This window comes from Rissa tridactyla, chromosome 6 (assembly GCF_028500815.1).
Source record: "Rissa tridactyla isolate bRisTri1 chromosome 6, bRisTri1.patW.cur.20221130, whole genome shotgun sequence".
In the NCBI taxonomy this organism is placed as follows: domain Eukaryota; kingdom Metazoa; phylum Chordata; class Aves; order Charadriiformes; family Laridae; genus Rissa; species Rissa tridactyla.
The window spans coordinates 70,955,358-70,973,032 of NC_071471.1; the positions used below are offsets into that span (position 1 = coordinate 70,955,358).

General features: G+C 43.8%; 1 protein-coding gene across 3 annotated transcripts in view; it reads left to right on the forward strand.

The window, feature by feature from the left end:
* Positions 1-17,675, forward strand: part of PTPRE (protein tyrosine phosphatase receptor type E) — a 115,910-nt gene that overhangs the window by 7,020 nt on the left and 91,215 nt on the right. Inside the window, exon 1 of one of the 3 annotated variants that reach the window (XM_054205735.1) lies at positions 3,343-3,871. The exons of the other annotated variants lie outside the window; for them this stretch is intronic. Within the exon in view, the coding sequence (XP_054061710.1) occupies positions 3,603-3,871 (269 nt within the window). The 5' untranslated portion in view covers positions 3,343-3,602. Of the gene's footprint in view, positions 1-3,342; positions 3,872-17,675 lie in introns of those variants that run through there. 3 annotated transcript variants of the gene reach the window in all.

Below are 17,675 nucleotides of genomic sequence, written 5' to 3' on the forward strand. Positions count from 1 at the left end.
ATTAAATATGCGACTACACATTCATGACGAGCTCTTACTCTCTTGAGACCAATGGGTTTCAGGTTTCCTGATGGTTGGTTTTTTTCTTTAATTGTTGTGGTTCTTCGGTTTTCTTCCTCTTCAGTAAAATCGATACCTCTTTCATCTGAAATAACCTTTAAAGCAAGCTTAGAGAAAATGGAGCGCTGCTGTAGTTCATGACGGTGCCCCTTGCAAGGGACTGACCGAAGACCAGCAGAGTTGGTTATGGGCCAGCATAGACAAAGGCTGAGATGAAGTACGGGAGCACGATGCTTTTAAGCAGCGCTTTCCTGTGGACATGGTGTAACGTGGATCGTAAGGAGGACAGAACGGTTTGGTTGTTCGTATAGAGCTAGTACTTCCCCGGCCTGCGGTCTGGCCACCCAAAGGTCACGGTGCCCCATGGTCTACTGGTGTCCTGTCTGCGCTCAAGGGTGGGACCGCGCTCCGTGAGGTTCATGCTACGTCTTCCTTTATCTTGGAATTTGGTCCCAGAATTTGTTACCTCCCTTGTTTTTTTTTTTTTAATTAAAATTTTTATCAGCAACGCTCTTTGATCAATGAGAGAAAAAAGCCTGTGTAGTCACGACTTGAAGCCAACGATGAGAATTCGTGGTTGAAGACCCTCGTGTTGTCAGTGTATTTGATAAAGGATCCGTCAATATTTCCTTATCAAGAGCAGTTTTCACTGCTGCATGGGATGCATTTTAATTTGTTTCTTAGAGGGGCAATTCCCTTTTCAGCCAACCTTTCTGTCTTTTAATTTAGTTTTGGTATAATGTGGCAATTTGTAAGCGCATCTGTGTGTAAAATCTGCAAAGAATTTACCATACCTTATTAAGATACTTTCTTGTCTGATCGGCCTGACTGGTCCTAGGTCTGCTCTCGCTCCTGGTGCGCTTCAGTTGCAATTTGTAGACTTCCAACGCGGTAATGGCGAGAACCTGTCAAAGTGTACTTAAAATTATGCTTTTTCTTAACAGATTTTATTGCTGAACATGCCGATTTCTTTACCTGTAGCTGTTTCTCAAATGATTTCCAAACTAGTTGTGCAAATTAAAGAATAAATAAGCAAACAAAACCAATCTTTGTCCAATACAACTGTATCTATTAATCCTTCACCTTGCTTGCTGTTTCTTCTAGTAAATTCCATTTTTATTGTCTTTTGCCCTTTAATCTTGTTGTCTTTGCTGTTCATCCTTTGATTTTTTTTTTTTTTTTTTTTTTTTTTTTTTTTTGCTTTCCTAGCCTTAGTTTGTGCTGTAATGTGCTGTACATTGCTTGGGCTACGGTGCCGTGCCTTTCCATGAGTAGTAGCCTATTGATTTAAACCGGCTACGAATAATGTTTGTATCCCGTGTTCTACGGGTTTAGATGTCTCGGGTACTTCCTGAGTTTTTTAATTTACATTTGAGTTTTGTGAATGCGTTCGGTCATACTGTCCAATGCCACTTTAATTACCCAACAATATTAATTTATCTGCTCCCTGTCTTCCTACCAATCTGCTACAATTGGGCAAAGTTTGCAAGAGCAAGATTGTGGTAAAACATCTTTCGTATTGCAGAAGAAAAGCCAAGTTAAAATGATATATGCTTTTCCTGTTAAATACAGGGATGAGTTTAAATGGATTCACATTATCATTTTGTTTGCAGTTGTCAAAAGCTCATTAATTTTAAGTCAAACTACCTAGCTTGCTGCTTCAAATTGCTTTTAAATTACACACGTGCTGATCAATCTTGAAAAGCCGAATTAAAAACTCGGCCGAGGGCACGTTTCAAGGCCACAGATACAACACTTAATTCTAATCTGTTTTTTCCCAGGCTAACCTCCCACCTCCAGCACCTTGCCGGTTCCCGGCAGAACTGGGAGGAGAGGAAGTTTCAGTGACTTAAATATTTCTGGGAAGGCGGGGAGGAAAGGAAGAGGTGGAAACGGGGAACTATATTTAAATAATGACCTATTTGCATTACTTCGTTTAAACTGTTGGAAACAAACTTAGGAAGGCGTGGCATTGAGATATTGGTGCTATCATAACGTGTGATTTATTTATTTTTTTCTTTTTTTTCCGAGGAGATTTGCTCCCACTCCATGGTAAGTCCCTCTCTGTTTCACCCGAGCACAGCGTAGCGTGACCGGGGATACAGAATGATGTGCAGGAGAGCCCTTGGCAGTCAGATTCCTTACTTTTTCCTTTTTTACTATCTTTAACCAGCAAACTGCAGAAGTTATTTAGAAGTTATGTGTACGTGCGGCTTGATAGAGTTGTAATTTTTTCTGAAAAAGCTTGAGAACTGCTCTAGATAAACTATTTGCCCTTGGAATTTGGCCTCATTTACCAAGATCTTCAGAGGAAGAAACCTGAATAATTACCGAACTCTCTGTAAACAATGTTTTACATTTCCAAAGGCCCTTGGTTAGCAGTTTATTCATTGAAATGAAAGCTTAATGCCTTCCAAAAGAGACTTCAAATTTCGCCTGCGTGCAGTTAACATCTCCAGGCTCAGTTCTGCCAGGCTGCTGCTGTCCCATCAACAGGGCTGCACGCTGCTTTTTCCTCCAGTAAGGTTATATTAAATGTGATTTCTATTTAAATATAAAAAAAAAAAATGTAGCAGGTTAACTGTGCACAGTATCTTCTAGAATTTTATTTTTTTTTTTTTTTTGGTGCTCAGTCTCTCCTCATCTACCAGGCTCCTTCCCATCACTTTTAGCAGCTGTAATGTCTATATTCCTGATGTTGGTTTTGCTTACAAAAAAAAAAAAAAAATTGGGAAAAAAAGTTGGTAGTGACTGAGCTTCCGTGGCATCTGTATCCTAGAAGGAGAGAAAGCCAGTGTGAAGGAACTGTGGGCAAAGTTTGAAACAGCTTGCACCGTACTGTTCCCTGGTAATATCCCGACTTCTTTGGGGCATTACGCTTTCTGACTGATATTTCGCTGCAAATGATATTTTCGAGCTGTCAGCCTCTGTGGGAAACGGAGGTACCTCCTGTTCCTCTTTAGGGACTGGGTAAGAGAGAAGTGAAACCCGGGGGCCGTCGGGAGGAGGAGCGCGCAGAGCCTGGGGATGGCGGCCGGTTTATCTCCAGCCCACCCCTCTCATCCATGCGGCTCTCATGGCTTAAGTAACTAAGACTATGCAGGATGCTTTGGTGCTGAAGATGTTCTTTAAGAACAGTTATGCTCTGTGTGCTTCTAGTGAAATTGGACTTAAAGGTGGCTGGCCATGAAATGCCGAAAGGAGGAAAAAAAGGTGATGTTAGGAAATTCCCTCTGGGGGAGGGCTGTGATTTTTATTTCTTTACAAGAGAATGAGATTGAGATGAACGATGTGCAGTGCTTGTGCTTCCAGCAGTAGATTAGCAAAAGAAAAATCCTCTGGTTTTTGAGGTGGTGCATTTATTTACCTTCGCCCTTGGGGCAAGGTAGGACGCACAAGCGACTTGGTATTTTTGGAGAAAAAGCTCATCTTGGATTTCTCGGCGGATGGATAGATAAGAATCCTCTGTTCCCGTCCAGCCTGGCTCTGGTCTGCCGAGATCTGTCCCCTCCAGAGAGAAACTGTCCAGCCCCTTCCGAGCGATGTGGTGTGACTCGGGGCCAGACCATCCCCGAGCTTCGGTCCCCAGGGCACCTCCGTCCGAAGGCTGCGCTGCCGCCCCGCGGGACGCTGCCATCGCTGGGAGCTGTAATCGGAACCAGCTCCGGAGCGTGGGAAAGGAAGGAACTATCCTGCCGGATGGCGGTTTGCAGAAATATGCCCAGCTGTCGAGGGGCCGGGGGGGAAGAAGCAGGGTTTTGTCAAGTTTTCAGCTAGAAATGCATTCACAGCTGCGTACCGGTTTTTGGAGGTTTGTTATACGCTTTTATTTCTTGCCTTCATACCCAAATTTCTATCTATTTTGAACTCCTTAAGTTTAATGACCTCTACAAAACATAGTCTCCTTCTTCAAGACTTCCAGGCTCTCCTCTTACAGCTGGACATGAAGCCGTTGCACTGTGCTGTTTTACAGCCTCGTATCTACCCAACAGGGCTTTGGCCAGCTTTTAACATCTTAAATGATGATGTTATTATGCAGAGCTGTGTTCAAGGGGTGGTGGATTTCTGCTTATTCCATCCACGTACTGCTCAAGGTGCAGTAATGTTACTCACAGCGTTGGTGGCAGGCTCTGCCCGTGCTCCGTCCCGCTGCTCTCAACCCTGCTTGCATGTGAGTAATTAATATCCGCATCACTGATTGGATCCATCAGGCTTGGTTTTTCTTAAGCAAAATATGTTTCTGAAGCTGTCCGTGACCCAGATGCGTGACAGTTGCTTCCCCAAAATACGTGTGCTCTGCCTGGGCATGAAGAGCTGCGTTCTCATCCTCATCCCTGGGCTTTCACCCCTGATGCGAAACCCCATAATAACCCTTGCGTGGCTAATAACGGAAACACCGTCTTTGTGACAAACACAAAGAAAGGGCCTGACGTGGTTCAAGTGGTTTTCAGGGATCTGGGCTGTATTACAGAAAATAGCGTATCCTCATTTACTGCTCTCTGTGGGTGTGTTTTATTATGGCCATAATATAGAGGCTGACGACTCAAGGTCAGTGGGACAGGCAGACTGGTTGGGACGCGTCAATAGATATCTATTAGTAAAATTTGTGGTAGGATCACTTTGAAGATACTCCTTTTATAAAAGTACATTTATGGAAAATGCTTGTATTGTATTTCGCTTTTAAAAACACTTAAAACCCCAAACCTAAAAGGCTTGTCCTGCGAAGAATGGTGTGCCCCTTTGATGGTACTTTAGTGCTCGGGTTCATATGCCCCCTTATTAAGAGGATGGACAAATTGAAGTTCGGTGGAGAACAGGTGCTGTATCGCAGCTCCTCGCGTGTGGAGCATCACGGTTAAAACTGGAGCTGGGATATCCTGCCTTCCTCCCAATAGCTGCATTATCATAGAATCATAGAACCATAGGGTTGGAAGGGGCCTCTGGAGACCATCCCGTCCAACACCCTGCTAGAGCAGGGTCACCCAGAGCAGGTGGCACAGGAACGTGTCCAGGCGGGTTTGGGATGTCTCCAGAGACGGAGACTCCACCACCTCTCTGGGCAGCCTGGGCCAGGGCTCTGCCACCCTCAGGGTAAAGAAGTTCCTCCTCATGTTTAGGTGGAACTTCCCATGCTCAAGTTTGTGCCTGTTACCTCTTCTCCTGTCACTGGGTGACACTGAGAAGAGCCTGGCCCCATCCTCCTGACACCCACCCTTTCAGTATTTATAAGCGTTGATAAGATCCCCCCTCAGTCATCTTTTTTCCAGGCTGAAGAGACCCAAATCCCTCAGCCTTTCTTCATAAGAGAGATGTTCCAGTCCCCTCATCATCTTGGTAGCCCTTTGCTGTCCCCTCTCCAGCAGTTCCCTGTCCGTCTTGAACCGGGGAGCCCAGAACTGGACACAGCACTCCAGATGCGGCCTCACCAAGGCAGAGCAGCGGGGGAGGATGACCTCCCTCCACCTGCTGGCCATGCTCTTCTTGATGCACCCCAGGATGCCTTTGGCCTTCTTGGCCACAAGGGCACGTTGCACATTATTCCCATGGCAAGGAGGGTGCAATGTGCTCTGCAGCCTCTCAGGGTGATGGTCCTCATGGCCAGCGTCTGGGTGGGAACTCGTATTATTTTTCCCTGTTTGGGAGCAGGTCCAGGGTCCGGCTGGTGCGGGGGTGGTGGGAAGCTGTGCCCCCCCTGCTTCTGGCAGAGCGGGCTCAGCCCTCGGGCTGCCTCGCCGCCGTCGTTCGCTGTTTGCACGCACACAGCGCTGTATTTATCTCTATGAGAAATGGGTGTTCACGCTGGCTGTGTTTTAACGCTACTGCTTTTGCCATGATCGGAATGGAAACTTGATGGTTGGGTCAGTTTTCAAACCCGTATCTGTGTATGAGGCCTGCTGCTCTCGATACACTTATCAGCCCCAAATGTCCTCCTTAATACTGTGTTTTTCCAAGATTAATTTAACGTATTCATGTGTTTTCAAAAGCAGATTATTTGTGAATGTCACATAATTAAAGGCTCTAGGAGCCTAGATACGTGGCTATTTTAAGTATTACTGTGAATGTGAAAACTTGTGTTTCCCAGTTTATAAACTCGGGTACCCCAGCACTGTGCCCCTACACGAGCAGGCTGATCTACTTAACCTGTCTTCAGTTGTTAGAGGGGACCTTCTGCAGGGATAATTCGGACAACCTGTGGGCTTCTGCCCTGTGCTGAGGGCACTTCCCGTCTTGAGACGCTTGTCCTACCTTGTCCCTCTCTCTGATGAGGGAAGGGAGCATTAACTGGTTGAGTCCTAGTGTTGGGTAATGTACATTTTATATATCTATTTATGCCTATACCTATATAGAGATTGATTCTTACCACTAAAAGAAACTTACCAAAGCCAACAGAACAAGACAAGTAGACTAAAATATTTTAAATGTGCCATTTCTAGTATGCGAATAACAATGATAACCCGATTAAAATATTGGTAGGCAAAGTACATGGACAGTGTGAGTGGGAATAAAGCAAGGTGTGATCTTAAGATTTGATTTGAAGCCAAACTTCAGCCTGTTGATGTTTAGTTTCCAGGGGTGGAGGGGGCTTATGTCAGGAAACAGGGCTGTTTGGGGAGAGGCAAGACGAAGAAAACATAATGTGAATTTTAGAGAGGGCTGTGGTGATACCTGGGCCGAGTGGCAGATGGGGGAGGATATGAAAAACCCCCAGAAAGAGCAGGGTGTGATGGGTGGACGCGGGCTTGTGAGTTCTGGGCTCTGCTGGTCATCGCCCTCTTGGTGTAGCTAGGTGTAGGATAGGCGTCGCAGCTGGTGAGGGCGATGGGCTCTCCTGTTTCTGCTTTGAATGACAACCGGGATCCAGAAAACACGTTGCAAATGTATCCTTTCGTGCATTAAAGTCTTTGTTATAAAAATTATTTTTATAGCAAGGTCTGCCCTCGTGTTTTAATGAATTGAATCTGGCTGCGCTGTAGCTTTCACTTAGGTAAGCACACTTCCCAATTGCCTTGCGTTTCAAGACGCTCCCTGGCTTTGATGGCAGTTATTGACACTTGCTTCAAAATGCAAGAATGAAATGGAAAAGCTGAAGTTTTTAAGAAAACGTTGTATTTCTTGAGTATTTTTCAGCGGAGGCGATATGAGCACATCTGTTGATGCTGCCTGGTAGGCTGCCGCTCAGCCCTGACGCGAGGCGCCACAGACGCCCATTGTGTCGGGCGACAGGAGCGGCTCTGGAGCTGGCTCGTCACACAGCGCCCAACACTGCGGCTATTCACGGCCTCCCCTTCAAGGGGCTGACAGCAATCCTCATCCCTCCATAGAAACTAGAATTCTCCTCTGGGATAGAAGCAACAAAGCTCCAGGGGGAAAATGACCGCGTTGAGCACGGGTTTGATTCATCCTGTCAACGGCAAGGCAGGAGCGTAAGGAGAAACCCTCTCCCCTCGGCCAAGGCAGGTGGTATCAGCTCAGGGGTTACGGCTGTGTTTTATATAAATTTATCTTTCTCACAAGTGATGTTTGTGGGTTTTTTTGTTTGGTTTTTTTTGTTTTAAATCTCATTAGGTCAAATCAAAAGGGCACGATGCTTTCCTTAAAGATTCCTTGTAGTACTGGTCTTTTTCAAAATTTATTTATTTGATTTTTTTTTTCTTAAACTACTGTATTGATTATATGTGTATTGATGGATGGTATCTATGGAATATAAATGCAGCTTCAAAATACTGCTGTGATCTCCGGTAGAAGGAAAGGGGAACCTTTGCGGGTAGTTTCAGTGTCTAAAAATCAATAGTAAGAAATGATACAGCGTGTAAACATCAGGAGTACTCCCGCATTTGCTGGGAATTGCTGGCATGCTGGAATTTGCCGCTTAGGAATTCACAGCAGTCGAGCAGTAGCTAATAAATTTTCAAAAGTATTAAAGAGATTCTGTTAATTTTCAGGGCCAAAAAGAAACAAAACTCAGAAACCACAGAGGCATTTGTGTAATTTCTAACTCTATATTTAAGAACTCCCAGGGGAACCTCTTAAAACCACCAGGTGTTTTCTAGCTTTTTAGGTCTTTATTGTTTTCTAGCTTTTTAGATCTTCCTGGAAACTTATACACAATTGCATCACATGCCTGCTCTTTGATCAGGATCTCTAACGCTGAAACTGGTGTTTAATTGCAACACGCGCTCTTTGGTAACGTGAATTTGTGAAATAGTGAATCCTTAAAAAAGCTTCATACCCAGGTCATGGTAGATACGTACTCAAACTCAAGCGGTACCAAGTGGTGGCAATTGGTAATTGTTGTTGTAAAACTAATTTTGGGATTTTGGGGGACGGCAGTGTTGTTGTTCTGTTTCTGTTGTTTTGTTTGTTTTTTTTCATTTGGGTATTTTTTTTTAGTTTATTTTAATTATGACCAAAGTTAAATAATTAAGCAAGGGTGATGTTTATGGCAGCAATTCCCTAGTGTTGCTGAGCCCCAAAATAGGAGATTTCTCGATCCCGAATCCCCGTAGCCCATGTTGCTTCTGGATTGTTTGGCAGCTGTTCATTTTCTTTTATTTTTTTCCCAAGGCATGCAAGCAGGTATTGAATACATTTATGCTGTCATGTCTCTCTGTAGGAAGAATGGGCAAACGAGGCACTGCCTGTTTATAAAGTTTCTGGAATGCTAGAATCATTTGTGTGCTTTGTTTCCAACAAACAAAGTCAGGACAATGGAGAAAGGATATTGTTATTGGGCCTCTGGGACTTTACTACTGCATTTTATTTTGAAATAGCTTTTAATATTTCTGACCTGATATCCTGAGCAACGTCAGAAAATTCCAAGTGGACAGCTAGCTTTCCTTGTTTTGGAAATGTCTCTGCTTTCCCTTATTTTTATTTTATTTGTTTTTTTACCTTGAGATGCAGGTTATTTTCTTAATGCCAGAACAGCTCATCTGCTGGTGGTGCGCCACGGCATCTGAAAAGTTCAGCAAAAATTAATTCTCAACACAAATCAAACCAGCTAACGTAGTGTCGATGTCCTGCCAGAAGGTGAAGCGGAAAGTAAAAAAGGAGAATAAATTATGCCAATAAATAGCATCACGAGAGGGAGCACTGAGTATAGGGTCAGGTGATGGATGTTGTTTGAGGTTGTCTTGAGTGTCCGTCCGTGAGCTTTTGGCCAGGTAGGATCAAGTCTTTCAAAAAACATTTCAGATCTTCCACTTTCGTCTAAATGGACGAGGAACCTTTGTCGTGTTGGATCCTACAGGGGACTAAGATTATGTCATGGCCTTGTGGTCAGAGATCTGAACCCAAACTCTTTCTCCTTCCACCCTTGAGTAACACTAGGTGTCATTATTCCTTAGATATCTGTTAAAACTTTATTTTAAAATGTTGTTTCACGTTAACTGAATGCCCTGGGGCGGGCAGGGATCCCTCGCTCCAGCCTGAAGGGAAGCACTTGAACGGCACTTCGACACAACAGTCCAGTTTGATGCTGTCTGGGATTAATTTAGAAGGTTTGGGGCGTTTTCTGGGGTTATTTTTGCAAGAGAAGAAACAACTTTCTTGCCAGGAGCACTGCGCGTGGGTGGGCTGTGTCTGGGCGATGTTGCACTTCAGTTCAGTTCATCTCTTGGGTGATACCTTCTCTCCATTTATGTCCTCAATAACATGTTTACTGTTAGCATTTCAAGAAAAAAAAATTCTGCTGGTTTTTATTTTCCTTTTACAATGTTTCTGTATAACAAATGGAAGGAATTTACTGCATGTTCTTGCTGAGTTTAACCTCAGTTGCCGGTAGCCCACGAGGAGCAGCCAGGAGCCAACTGAGTTTGTGCAGACCCTGTTTTGGCAATACTTCTGCTACCCTTGAAATAAGTTGACTCATATTGTGAAATAACGTGTGGTATTGTGAACGTACGGAGTATATCATTGCATGGTATTAAGACACTACCAGGGATAGGTATCTGGGCTAATGTTGTGGCATTCTTCTGTGTTTCCTTTCAAGGCTTAGGCTACGTCATTTTGAGAGAACGGGAAATTACCATTAAAGAGGAGGTAAGAGTTGCCGTCAAAGTTCGTTTTTCAGGATCATTATAGAATTTGCCACATGACTCGAAGAAATCTCATTGGCAAACGCAGGCTTTGGAGAAGAGGAGCTACAGAAAGGTGCTTCTCCTTCCAGTAAATGCAGGAGGAATGGAGAGAGAGAAATCCTTAAACACACGGATGTATTTGCTGCCATCAGTAAAAGTGACTCAGGCGTTCTGCACATTGTCTCTAAAAGATGAAAAAAAAAAAATAAATTGTAATAATTAGAGGAGCTTATGATGACTCGGTAATAGTCCTCATCTTCCAGCATTTGTGTTGTTATTTAATTTCTGAAGTCTCTGAGCTGAGACGTGCCGCTTTTCTTTGGTTTCCCCCCCTCAGCTGTAGTTTAGCTAGTGAGAAGCTGCTTAACTGGCCACAGCTCTGAGGTCTCGGCTTCCTGAGGGCCCCGAACTTTAGGTTGAAGGATGAGAACAATCAGAGGTATTTAAAATTAGGCCCTTTCGGTTTCTGTCCCCTAAAACGGATCTCCCCGGGGGTTGTGGTTGCAGTAAGGGGCCCTTCACACTCCACAGGGAGATGTGACAGAGAAACATGCGTGACCCGAGAGACTGCGTGTTGGTTTTCTGCCACATCCCTGGCGTGCCGACAGTCGTTCTTGGTGTGGTTCATCGGTCTCTTGAGCAATTCCCGTCATTGTTGCTGGTTTCTGGACCTGCCTGCCAGGTCCCATCACCGTCTCTGCCCCTCCTGTAGCCTCAACGTCAGGCACGTAGGAGAGAAGAGCACCCCAGCAGAAAAGGCCTTTCTGAGCTGATGGATTTCTAGCTCTGTGGTGTTTATAGTTGAATTCACCTGTGCAGGTCTGTCTGACCACCAGCATTGGAGAGAAAGATTCATCTGAAAGACAAGCTCTGTTATTTCAGCCTTTTGAAGGCAACCAAGACACAGAGGGTGTTTTCTTCATGGTTAACGTAGACAGTCTGTGCCAACAGCTGGGCATAACTCTCCACTATTTAAGGACTGGAAGAGACTGAGGCAGCAGAAGAGCCCTTGGAGAGTCAAGTCTGCCTCTTGACTTTTAAACGCTTTCATATGTGGACTTCACTCTGGAAAAAAACCATGTGTAATACATGCATTGGATGTTACGGGAGTCTGGAGGTGGCAGGAGTCACAGTGCTGGTGATCATCCGCAGCCTTGAGCAACGCCTGGAGGTCTCGGAAAATATATCAGTGTTCGTTACATGTTTCAGCTTGGAGTTGTAGAACTCCTTCCTCATTATGTTTTTGTAAAATAGTGAGAGTCCATATGAAATCTGTTATTTTTGAAAGGAAATGTATCTGTTTTCATTTCACCCTCCCACCGGTGGTTTTTGTTTTGCATCTGGATTGCTGGTTGTTTATCCAACCTTCAAACGCGGACATCAGACATACTCCTGGAGCCAATAGTAATAATGACTTAAGGAAGAATGAAGTTCACCGTTTCTTTTCGGATAATCATATGGAAGAATAGCTGAAATAAGCAAAAACTGATAAAAGTTTGAGTTTTCATCAGCCGCATTAGGCAAATAGTGGTTCTGAGTTTCTACAGGAAGGTCTTCGGATAGCAGCGTCCAAGCAAAAAGGTCAAGTCCCTGGAGGACGTGCCCCATATATTCAAATGAAGGAAACTTTGTATAAATGGAGGTCAGTGAGGAGTGGTGTTCCCCAGGGGTCAGTTCTGGGTCCAGTCCTCTTCAATATATTCATCAATGACCTGGATGAGGGGATAGAGTGCACCCTCAGCAAGTTCGCTGATGACACAAAGCTGGGGGGGTGGCTGACACACCGGAAGGCTGTGCTGCCATCCAGAGAGACCTGGCCAGGCTGGAGAGTGGGGCAGAGAGGAACCTTATGAAATTCAATAAGGGCAAGCGTAGGGTGCTGCACCTGGGGAGGAATAACCCCCTGCACCAGGACAGGTTGGGGGTGACCTGCTGGAGAGCAGCTCTGTGGAAAGAGACCTGGGAGTCCTGGTGGACAACAGGATGACCATGAGCCAGCAATGGGCCCTTGTGGCCAAGAAGGCCAATCACACCCTGGGGTGCATCAAGAAGAGCATGGCCAGCAGGTGGAGGGAGGTCATCCTCCCCCTCTGCTCTGCCTTGGTGAGGCCGCATCTGGAGTGCTGTGTCCAGTTCTGGGCTCCCCGGTTCAAGACGGACAGGGAACTGCTGGAGAGGGTGCAGCAAAGGGCTACCGAGAAGATGAGGGGACTGGAAGAAAGGCTGAGGGATTTGGGTCTCTTCAGTCTGGAAAAAAGGCGACTGAGGGGGGATCTTATCAATGCTTATAAATACTGAAAGGGTGGGTGTCAGGAGGATGAGGCCAGCATCTTTTCAGTGGTGCCCAGCGACAGGACAAGAGGTAACGGGCACAAACTTGAGCATGGGAAGTTCCACCTAAACATGAGGAGGATGTTCTTGACTTTGAGGGTGGCAGAGCCCTGGCCCAGGCTGCCCAGAGAGGTGGTGGAGTCTCCGTCTCTGGAGACATTCCAAGTCCGCCTGGACACGTTCCTGTGCCACCTGCTCTGGGTGACCCTGCTCTGGCAGGGGGTTGGACGGGATGATCTCCAGAGGCCCCTTCCAACCCTATGATTCTATGAAATGCGAACACGAAAAGCTCCCTGAGGGCAATAGCTTTTATTTATCCCCTCAGCCTTACAGAAAACAAACTTGGAACCAATTTTTGCTCTTTAAAGCATCACTGCGAGTCTCTGGAGGCTGCTGTCCTCCTTCCTGCACATTTACAGTTCTCCAAGGAAGGGTCCTCTTTAGTCAGCTCAATATGTGAAGTTGGAAGTTTCTCCTGCACTAAGGCGGAGAAAGAGTTTGTTCTCATCTGTTCTCAAAGAGAAAGGCAGAAAAGGCTATGGGTTAACTTGGCATCAAAGCACATTTGTAATGAAAATTGGCAATTGCAAGGAGGGGGAAGGTCATGTCTCCTGTCAGATGATGAAGTAGTTACTTGAATCTTACTGATTGATCGTGGAATGGTCAGGGCTAAAGCAAGGCTGTGCTAGAGCGAAAATGAAGGTGATACTTAAATGTTTCCTGCTGTTGAGGTTTGTGATTGTGAGAATCCTGTTGAGATAAAACTTAATGCCTCAGAAACGGGAGATTGTGTGTATTTATCTGGAAGTTACCTTTCTTTCAATCTGATAAAATTCTGGGAAGAATAAAAATAGAAATTGCCATCCACTTGACTTGTGTCATCTCATTTGGAACAGGTTTTTTAGGCACTCTAGTTCATGGAAAAATATATTCTTTAAATAATATTTAATGCAATCTGTCGTGTTTGTGAAGTAAAGTTGAATTATATGGTCTGTGGAAGAAGGGATTGAAGGAAATAACTTATTAACCCCTATCGGTGATCTGACGGTGTGAATCCTGCTCCCGGGCTGCAGACGAGGGTCCCGACCTGGGACCGCCGGTGTCCGGGATGGGTAAGGGGTTAATGCTTCAGTTTGCCTGACGCTGGAAAAAACTATGCTGAAGTCTGTGCAGATGGTTCACAATTTACTTGAGCACTAGGCAGAGATGTCTGCAGGACCTGCACACGGAGGAGCTGCTTCGCTCGTGGCAGTCGGTCCTTCTGGTCTGTTTATCTTCCCTCTTGCCCACAGGGAGCCGACACGTGAAGGAGATTTTTGGACGGGAAAAGTTACAAACTAAACAGAGAAGACAGACAAAGGCTGAAGTAAATGAACTAACAGTGTTCTTGTTTTGTCGATTTGAATGAAGGCTGTTGCGGTTGTACGAGTGTCTTCTTCCAGCAGAAATTTGTTAATAGGCTTCTGCCTGTCCTCAGTTACTTATTCATGCCCCTGAGCTGCCACTCACTGAAGATGTGTAACGCTGTTATTTGCGGGCTGTAAATCAGATCAGGGAAATGTTTCCTTCTGGAGGGCTCTTGCTTTCCTATTTTATTTATTTATTTTAACCTACATAGTTTCTCTGGCTGGCTTGCAGCAGACAGTTATGCCAACACCAGTGGTGGAGCAGTGCAGAGCATCTGAGGTGGTTCTCGGCTATGGAGAGAGGGCAGAAGAGAAGGATGGGGGGGAAAAAGGAGCCTTTGATCTTGGGCATTGTTTTTGTTCCTGTTTGCGTTCATGCCCGTGCTGCACTCTTGCTTTGCCGATGCTGTGAGCTGCGCTTCCTCTCGGCGTGATGTTGAAAAGAAGATCCCCTGTGGCTGTACGGTGTTTTGGGTGGCTGCATCGCAACTGGGGGTCGTGTCTCGGAGACACCACGTAAAGACAAAAATAAAAAGATTGAACAGGAGTAGTAATAAATGAATTATTATTACTGCAGTATGAAACTCGAAGAGAACCGTGTTTCTGTAAAAGCCCGGTTGGCTGTGAAGGAGCCGCCCTTTCCTCGGGCGGTGGCAGTAGGTGCCTTGGCCAGTAGTGCCTGTAGGGTAGAGGGACTTGGCGTTGCCCAATAACCCCAGGTTCTGACTTTGATTTGTTGCTTGCCTTGGATATCCCTGTGTGAGATCACGCTCCTGTACCACTTAGCTTGTCACATTTGTCCTTGGTGTGGCACTTCTCTGATTGTCCCGGGGGAAGTCGCCTTGGTCTCAGTAATCCTTTCAGAACGAGCATATTATCAAACGCTAGCGGTATTACCGGACGTTGCGAAATAAAGTTGTTTTCAAGACATATATGGACACATATTAATGCAGAGCTTAGTCATCAAGTTTTTCTCCCGTTAATTTCTCAAATAACTATTTAAAACTCTTCAATAACAAATACATCTTGGCTATTTAAAAAAGGAAAAAAAAAAATCCTCTGTGTATATCTCCTGTTATCTTCTTCAGAATTACAATTTCTCCTCCGACACAGAGGGTAAATCCAGAGCTTCTAAAGCAGAACCCTAAAATGTTTGCTGCAAACACACATCCCTTGTTAACTAGTATTTACATAAAACATGCTGACACCACTTTGGGGAGATTGAGTAGGATGCTTTCTCAGCTGTTGAAATTTGCACACGAGATGGAAGATGTTTTGATTTTAAAAAAAAAAAAAAAAAAAAAAAGAAAAAAAAAAGGGTTAGCTGAATATTTTTTTTCATTGATTCCCATGTGTCAAAATCAAAGCAGCGTTTCTGCAGGCATTTTGCCCATTTTCTTTTTTTTTTTTTTGTTCCTCTTGTTTGGTTGTTTGGATTTTTTCCCTCAAGGTTGGGATATGGGTGGGTTTTTTGTTTTTTGTTTTTGTTTTTTTTTCCTCTGAATGGAGTAATTCAATCTCTTAATGAGATAAATACATGTAAAAATGCCTTTTAGACAAAAACGAGCATAATATTACTAGCTTTAGATTCCTGTTTATTTTTAGTAGTATTTGTAAATTCATTCTTTTATTTATCAGTATAGGCAATGGTGAGCTAGGGGCGGCCGGTGGGAGACCTGTGAGACTTCACCAATAATGTCCTTCTGCTGTAAGAACAGTAAGGAAAAAGATTACAGTTATAACGTCTATTTTACTTCTACTCATTCCTCTACCTTGTGAGTTTTCTGATATGAAGCCCTTTCTGTGATAACATTTTAGTATGGGGTTGCTTAGTTTATTTTTGAGCGGTATTTCAAAAGCCTCCTGTGAAGGAGGAGAACTCCCAGCTTTCTTAATCGGTGTTGAAATGACTTCATAAAAGCATAAAATAGAATCTTATCTTTTTTCCCTGCAGTGAGAAAAACCCATTCCCTTTCTCATTTCTTTGTTTTTATTTGCTCCGTGTGGATGCTAGTGCTTCTGGCCACTCAGAAACTAGAGCAAAATCTTTTTTTAGAAACTAGAGCAGAATTTTCATAATAAACCTGATCTCGTGCAGATTCAGAGCCTCCTTTGGGGAGAAGCGAGGGAAGAAAGCTGGAATTAGGGAGGGTTATAAGCAATGTAATTTCAAGGATCCATGTTCTGAAAAGCCTCCACGGATTTGCTACTGCTGCCTGGATTAGGAAGCCCTTTAATTTGCTTTTAATTAAAATGATTTTCATTTATTCTGTGCCTTCTTCAAAGGTCCCAAGGCACCTTACAAACTTGTGATTATATGTATAAAATGCAAAATCCATATTCATGCGATGCTGAGGTTTTGCGACGAAGTTAAGGATGAAAGAGAGTTTTACCCTCCTTTTTTTCTCTTAGTGTTTGTAGAACCTCAATTCCCCATTACAGTGCAACTTCTCAAGCAGTCTGGTTGGACGTGTTTGATCTCAATGAGATTGCAGTCCAAAGTGTAAACATCGACCTTCCATAAATATCTTATCTGAATAATATATTTAAATAGCCAAGGCTTTATTTTTGCAACCTCATTAAATTGGAGGGGGCGAAAAAAAATCATGTAAAAACCTTTATTTTTTTTAAAAAAGGGAAATGGACCTATTGCAGAGAATTCCAAACCAAAATGCAATGAAAATGATATATTAAAATGGAAACTCTTATATAGCTCATAAGTATAGTTAAGTTCTGATAATTTTCTTTTAAATATCTGATCTTAACACAATGTAAATATTCAGAAATCAAGAAAAACCTTTGCTAAAGGTGACTGTACTGCATGACATCTTAATTGCTTACTCCACAATAACTACTGAAGAACAGAAGAAATAGTCATCAACTGGGAAATACGCGTATTTTAAATTACTTTTGTGATGGTTTCTGTCTTTTTGTTTATTTGCTGTGGAATTAAACCTGATGATCAGCATGAAAACCTGAAGGAGTCCAAGGAATAGTGTGGATAATGCAGTCTCAGGGGGGAATTTGATGTCCCAGCTAAGGTGACAATGACGGAGCTGGTGCTGGGAGAGAGGGAGGCAGGAGCAAAGATGCACAAATGCGAATTTTTTCCAGAGGAAAAAATAGAAAACTTGCTTTTATGTTGCTTCTTTTTGTTTCGGAAGAAGCATAAACTGTAGTGGAAGAGATGCTAAGAAGATTTTTTTTTTTTATTTTTTTTCATGCTCATGAATTTAGACAGCTCCAAATTAACGTTGGGACATTTCGTAAGGACCCGCAGCCCGCTGGAGGCAGAAGTTCGGTCTGTGCTTTTGCACGACGTAGGCAGTTGTGCACGTTCATGAGTTACCACATATTAAAAACTCATGGTGTAACTGAAATGGAAAAACAGAACAAAGTCCTTTAAAAGCAATTTAGACATATTTATTTCACAATGAAATTGTGTCTTGAAAAAAATGCGTCTTCCACTGTTGAAGAAGAAAACCTGAAACTTTTGCTTGTTTACAGAGAGACAGAAGTTTCACTGTTCAAGTTCGGGTAAGCAAAATGCCATTTTTGACATTACACTGTTGTTTGAGGATATTACACCAGAATAGTGAGCAGCGTATTTTCTTATAATACCGTTTTTGTTTTCTGAATGAATACAGCAGTGTTCGCTCGTACGGAGGAGTTGTTCATGAGGAGTTCACAGCACTTGCTCAGGATCTGGCAGGAGGGTAGATGGCTGTGCTCAGCCGTTTGACCAAGGATGAGATATTTTGGAGGCGTTTGGCTGTTAACTTTTGAGAGATTAGAATCT